At 43.5% G+C, this 7,147-nt stretch overlaps 1 protein-coding gene across 1 annotated transcript; it reads left to right on the top strand.

Moving 5' to 3' along the window:
* The first annotated feature begins 2,875 nt into the window (after positions 1–2,875).
* LOC105556391 (basic salivary proline-rich protein 4-like) lies at positions 2,876–3,893 on the top strand. The gene is made up of 2 exons (XM_012003477.1): positions 2,876–2,879; positions 3,316–3,893. Exons 1-2 carry the CDS (start codon positions 2,876–2,878, stop codon positions 3,891–3,893), a joined length of 582 nt encoding a protein of 193 aa, XP_011858867.1.
* The last annotated feature ends 3,254 nt before the right edge of the window (positions 3,894–7,147 follow it).

Raw genomic sequence — 7,147 nt, forward strand, 5'->3', positions numbered from 1 at the left:
GTCAGGCCCTGCCTCCACGGAGGGCGGTAGAGGTTGTGGACGCCTCTGCCGCCCAAGAGAGTAGTGGACTCCCCCTGCGGGGAGGAGTCCCCCCTCCCCCCACACCAACGGGGGAGGGAGCGCAACGGCCCGCCCATCAAACGGCGGGCCGGTGCGGGGGGCGTCCAGAAGTAATGGCTCTGCCAAATCCTGGGCGTCCCCCAAGTAAAGCACAGCGCAGTCCACCGTGTGGTTTTAGTGCGGTAAACCCAGCGGTCGCAATGTCAGCGGCCGCACCCGATCGCCATTAGGGGGGCTGTCCCATATAACCCGGGCCACTTAATGTAAACTCCCTTCCCGGAGGGGGGCCGGGTATCCATAAAGGATTTCCACACGTAAAAAAAAAGCGTTACTTCCAAGTCTACATACATATTCTGTATCGCATTTATGCCAGCTGCATTTACCCAAACAAGGTCAATAACACTGTAGCCGTTTTTACTGCAGAACGTCGGTCTCGCAGGTCGGTCACGCTCTGTTCTACCGTTTAAAAGGACAAATCCACATGAAGTCATGAAATCCATTATTTGAGTACCTCTGGTATTTGTTTCTTTATCGCTCGACTTAATTGTCCAGAAAAGGTTGGTGTCCTCAAAAATCTCTTCCGGTAGGTTGACCGAGTCACCCACTCTAGCATTCATATCCCCTCCAATGATGAAAACAGCTCGTTCTCTACGGTTGTTCCTATTTCGTTTATAACTGTTTGTAATGATTCTAGTATCGGTATTATGTCTAAACCCGGCCTAAGATATAGTATATTGCCCACGACTAAGACAATCCTTCCTATGTTTGTTCGTGCAAAAACCCACCAGGGGCTACTGTCTACAACTTCTAGTGTTATACCTTTTCTTGCGAGCATTGCGAATCCTCCACTCTTGCTCTTTCTCTACTCTTCTCTTTTATTGCATTAGATCATTTGCAGTCAAAATTTTTGACATATGTCGGTGAGGGAGTCAGGCTTGCAGTTAGCCAAGTCTCGCTTAGACAGCTGTCTCCATAGTGGGTGATGTTACTTTCCTCTACATTTGTGAAACCGTGAGCATTCTAAAAGGCTATTTCGACGCTTTTTGTCTTGCTAGTTTTTTGGCATATCCATACGATTGTCTACATCCTCCAGGATGCGTGTAGTATTTCTTCCAGTAGTCTTGTTCTTCGCTTCGTTGTTACCTCTATTCCCGTACTTCTTTACAAGTCCGCCCTCAGTCTCGCTCCATGCGTGCCATTCTCCATCAATACTTATTTCTTGGTATCCTATTTTAACTTTACAGCCTCTTTCTTTGTGCTGTCTAGCTGCATCTCTAAGCTTTTTCGCTATACCTCTTTCCTTGATTGTTAACTCATGATCAATATAGACGTTCTTGCCTGCCAGATTCTTTTTCCTTTTAAAAATTTCCATTTTGGACCTCCGTGAATCTAGCTTTACTACTTTGTTCATCTCTTCCGAGCCGGCGGACGTCCACAATTTTGTCCACAATCCCGAATTCTCTCGAGAGGAAACATTCAGTCACTGCGAAGACGTCATCCTGTCCACATGCCAGTCCTTTAATAGCGATATTGTTTTTTTATTGCGCCTTTTTCCATAGATTCTATCAGATTCTATCTGAATTCTTGTTCCTGTATTTTCCTTTCCATTGTTAAGTTCGTCCCTGTACTTTGGATCCTATCTAGTTTGAATTTAATATTCTGGAGCTTATCAGTCAGATTCTTACCTTTTTCTAAGTCGGTCATAATAGTACCCTCCTCCAAATGTTTAATTCTCTCCTCCATTCTCATTTCCAAATCAAGACATGCTTTTGTAAATTCTTGTTTATTCTTTTCGATTTCTTCTTTGAGATCAGCGAAGTTTTTCTCATGCGCAACTGTAGCCTGTGAAATTTGCCGACTCATATTGTTAAATTGTTCGGCGTTCTCTCTGCGCATTTCCTTGAGCATTTCCCTGAGCTGTTCGGTTAAATTCTCCATATCAACTCGGGAATGTTCCGCCTGTGCTGTCAGAACTTCTTGAGAAAGATTTTTGCTTAAGGTATTATTTGTTTCAGGTGGCTCTCGCAGATCTATGCAGCTATTGGGTTTCTTTAGGTAATTGCTAGTTAACGTAACGATTGCAAAGGAATCCGTTTGCTCATGATCTGGTCTTTTTCTCTTCAGCAGAAAACCTGTGATTGATGAACACGAGTTGCTTCTGTTCTTCTGTAGTTGCACCGCTGTAGTCGGTCTATCTTTGAATTTTCGTACGACGCTTAATTGCGGCGCCATTAAAGCAACGTTTTCTTGCCCGCTTGAAGGGTCATTAGAAATAGGCTTCGGTTTATCGGTCGGGATCCTTCTTGTTTGCACGGGGTCCTTCCAGAGATGTCTCTGTCTGTCATTTGCCTGTTACGTGTTTCTTCGGCTTCTCGCCCTGTATTTCTAACCTCTAACTTGATCGAGTATAGTTCGTTTTACTTTTCACAAGAATTCAAACCTGTTCTTGAAGAGAGGATCTTACTGCGGTTATGCAGGGCTCTCCGCTGATGAGGGGGTGTGACTGAATGATTCTTTTTAATCTAGTGTACCGACATGCAGCTTCGATTTCACAAAGCAATTTACTGACACGTCCGTCTTTTCTCGACAACAATGTGACACCCCCAATTGGACTAATGTTGCTAATAAAACATTTTTTTTCCGTGTATCATTTAGCGGAAAATTATAATTGGCGACTCACGCCACATCAGGCGCGCGGGCACCGCACGGCACGGCGCCGCTCCTGCGAGCGCCGGTGACACGGCGGTAGTTCGGCGCGGCACCGCTAGGCGGCCACCAGCGCCGTCAGCATACTCGCGCTTAAAATTCAGTGGCGATGGGTATATTAAGACCTCCGGCGACGACGAAATTTCAATAAGTGTTTCTTGTTGGAGACAGTTCACGAGCGAAGTAGTCGACCGTACCAAGTGTTGATCGAGTGAGCCCCACGGGCCTCGATTATTTTGCCCCGAGCGAGCCCCTTGGGCCTCGGAATCTCTATCGAGCGAGCCTCCTTAGGCCTCGATATCTTCACCGAGCGAGCCTCCTTAGGCCTCGGTATCTTCACCGAGCGAGCCTCCTTAGGCCTCGGTATCTTCACCGAGTGAGCCCCTCGGGCCTCGGCATCTCTATCAAGAGAGCTTCCTCAGGCCTTGATATCTTCACCGAGCGAGCCCCTAGGGCCTCGGTATCTCCATCGAGCGAGCTTCTTCAAGGCCTCGATATTTTCCTCGAGCGAGCTCCACGGGCCTCGACATCGAACCAAGTGAGCTCCAGAGGGCCTTGGCACACCAGCGAGGATCCTGCCACGAGTCCGGCGACGACTCCGAGACATCCCACCACCAGGACGTCCACCGGGAAGCCCAGAGCGCGGACCGCCTCTACCACCGTCGCAGCCCGTAGTGCCATCGGATCCGCGACTACGCCAGGGGCCTAGGCCTCCACCGATACTCAGACATAGCTACTTCCCGTGGAGACTAGAGCCGATTACAAGTATAGGAGCCCGATTTCGAGAGCAAGGAACACAAGTACACCGCAGAGTCGACACCACCGAAGCGGCCACTCAGACGTCACCGCAGGGATCGGCCGAACTCCAGGTCGTACCTGTAGACGTGGCGCAACAATCCTCACCGAGAGGAACTCAGGGCACGTCAGGCCTAGACAGCCCTCCTCCTCAAACACCCGTCGGTCGCCCACGGACGCCAGGCCGTAGGAGGAAGTCCTCCAAGAAACTACGCGTTCAACTGGATAAACTATTCGGACCCTCGCCGACGAAACCAACGAGGAAGAAGGTGGGGGAGAAAGAGAACGAGCCGCCAGCAGAAGATCCGACCCCGGGAGGATCTCACCACTAAGGCCAGCCCCAAGAAGACACGTAACCGCTCTTCTCAGGGCGACACACGCAACCGCCCTTTTCAGGGCGACCAAAAGAACGTAACGAGAGAACACCCACGGTTCTCCGCAAGAAACACTACAATAATCAAACTAAAATTACTTCGTATTATGTTAAATCAAACCTGTTTTTAAGATATTAACTATCAGCTTAAATAATAGCGTAGACGATGCTTTTCGTTCAATAAATGCTTGAATATCTGGAATATCATAGCATGCAATTAAAAGACTTTGACATAAGCTGTCAAATGCACGCGTATTGGTAACTATCAGTGATTTGTTTTCCAGTTTTATCGTTTGTAAAGTCAGACAGCTACCATTTTTTAAGAGGGGTATTTTTTGTTTGGCTTCGATTTTAAAATGTCCGCGATCTCATCCATCCGTTGACCTAAATATTTGCCTTTTTGTTTCTTGGACTGTCCTGTAACTTTTCCTCTCCAATTTTCTATTTCTCGTAAGGAAGGTCACCTTCAATTTCTTAAATGGAACCACCTACTTTTCATTACATATATTTCTAACTTACATCGAGAGCTTTCCAAAACTCTATAATTAAGTACGTTTTTGTTAAGTACTTTTTAAGTTATAAGGCAAGATCAGGGCACGATCCGGCCGGTCAAGGCAAGATCAAAAGCAAGATCAAAAGTACGATCCGGCCGGTCAAGGCAAGATCAAAAGCACGATCCGGCCGGTCAAGGCAAAATCGGGGCACGTGTACAATTATTGTATGTAGGTGTTCGAAAAGATTGCTATTTACTTGGATACAAATGCCCAACCTACGGCGAAAATCATCCCGCACTTTTTGAAGGACATCTACGTTTATGTTTGTACATGCCTCTCGAATACGCTCCTTCATGTTTTCCGCTGTTGTAGGTTCTTCCACATAAACTTTTTGTTTTATGTTTCCCCAAAAGTAAAAATCGAGAGGGGTTAAGTCAGGTGATCTTGGTGGCCATTCATGAGTCCGATTACTCATTCCAATCCATCTATTATTAAATCTATTATTTAAATAATTTGTAACGTTTCGGGACCTGTGAGCTGGTGCTCCATCCTGCTGAAACCACATTCGGTTGAGCAAGTCATTATTAACATGTCTCAAAAGGTTGGGCAGATCATTCTGAAGAAATGCAAATAATTTTCCCCGTTTAGATTCTGTTCAAAAAAGTATGGACCTATGATGTCATTTCTAAGAATACCTGCCCAAACGTTAATAGACCATCGTCTTTGAAATTCTTGGCTCCTTTACCAATGAGGATTTTGATCAGAGTAATAATGATAATTAGGTCTATTAATGTCCCCTCTGTTACCGAACGTGGTTTCATCAGAAAAGAGCATCTCTGTGATAAAATGTGGCTTTCTTCGAATTTGAGTCAAGGCCCAGTTACAAAATTGCAAGCGTCGCTCGAAATCCCTCTGTTCTAATTGCTGGGTTAGATGGATATGGTAAGGGTGGAATCTATTAATTTTAAGTATACGATTTACTGTCGATTTCGATATGCCTTGTTGTCTCTCGATTTGTCTGGTGGAAATTTGGGGATTCAATACAGCGGCACCCAAGACAACCAATGAATTTGCTGCATTTGGCCCCGATTTTTGCCGTGTCCTTTTTAAACTGCCCTGCTGTGCTCTCTCGGAGAGTTTTCTTATGATCTTTCTACACGGATGACGTCTGTTAGGATACTTTCAGCTACAGCCTTTCCATTGCATTGTAATTACTTCCAGCCTCACCCAAAATACGAATCATGTCGACTATTTCGTTTGGTGGATAATCAGCCATAATTACAGGATTACTAAAAAATATCATAAAAATGCTCAAAATATTACATTCGCCAAAAAAATATTGATGCTCTTTAACGTGCGTATGTGCTGCCAAGAATAAAGTAAGTGTAAAAGTTCTGCAAATCGTGCATTAGGAAAATTTTTTGCTATAAGGAAAATTTTTCTTTGTCCCAACAAAATTTTCTTAGGTCACAAATTGGATATTTATTTAGGACATTTACTTGATCCAAATAATTTTCTTTTTCCGTGCAAAAGCGTAGGCATGTACGAAGGCATGTTCGAGAGGCATGTACGAACATAAACGCAGATGTCCTTCAAAAAGTGCGGAATGATTTTCGCCGTAGGTTGGACATTTGTATCCAGGTAAATGGCAGTCTTTTCGAACACCTACAATAATTGTACACATGCCCCGATCTTGCCTTGACCGGCCGGATTGTGCCCTGATCTTGCCTTATAACTTAAAAAGTACTTAAGGGGTAACACCACTGTAAAAGTCTAAAATAAAACGCTTTTTGCGATTTGTTTTTGGATGGAAGATAAAGTAAGAGGATAATAATATTCAAGAATGTTATTAACCATGTCTTTAAGTGTTAAAAAAATTAATATTTATTAAAAAATAGTCCAAAACGGCGACGCTGGAGCCATTCTCGCGAGGCATGTTGAATTTAAGGCGCTCTGTGGCACGCAGTGTAACTGACGCAAATTTGAATCAGGAAAAAAATTTTTTTTTTTCTTAATCTATATGAGTATAGCTAGAGAAATACGTAGGGGATTTTGAAAACATTAATTTTTATGTAATTGGCGAGCATTTGAAGAAAAAATTCCATTTTTGACAAAAAAAAGAGGCAATCATTTGTCCATAAATAATGTTAAAATCAACTTATCGAAAATCCCGTACGTACTTCTCTTCGGAATGTTATTTTAAAGATATGGTCAAAAGTTAGAGTGAATAGAATGAAAATTGTTGGAATTATGCTACGTGCCATTTTAAAAAATGGAAGTCGTTTCGGAGCAGTTTGACGCGCTTGGGAGAGCTCGGAATTAAAAAAAAATTTTTGTATAGGCATAAAACTTTTTTCCCCTTATTCTAGAAGATTAAAATAATCTTTTAAGTCAATAAAAATAAAATCGATTTTCTGAAAATTATACAGTAGTGTTACCCCTTAACCAAAAGGTACTTAATTATAGGGTTTTGGAAAGCTCTCGATATAAGCTAGAAAAATATGTAATGAAAAGTAGGCAGTTCCATTTAAGAAATTGAAGGTGACCTTCACGTATCCTTCAAGCCACTATTCAAGGTAAAACTAATGGCACCATCGTATGTCCTCCTCTATACCATACAACTTTTGTCTGAAACATTTTTTTCTACAATCGAAAATAAAAAAGTTATTCAGCGTGGGACATTAAAATGGAACACCCTGTATAACGAACGATAAACTAA

The sequence above is a fragment of the Vollenhovia emeryi genome, unplaced genomic scaffold (assembly GCF_000949405.1).
Source record: "Vollenhovia emeryi isolate VEMERY1.0 unplaced genomic scaffold, V.emery_V1.0 DF940061.1, whole genome shotgun sequence".
Lineage (NCBI taxonomy): Eukaryota > Metazoa > Arthropoda > Insecta > Hymenoptera > Formicidae > Vollenhovia > Vollenhovia emeryi.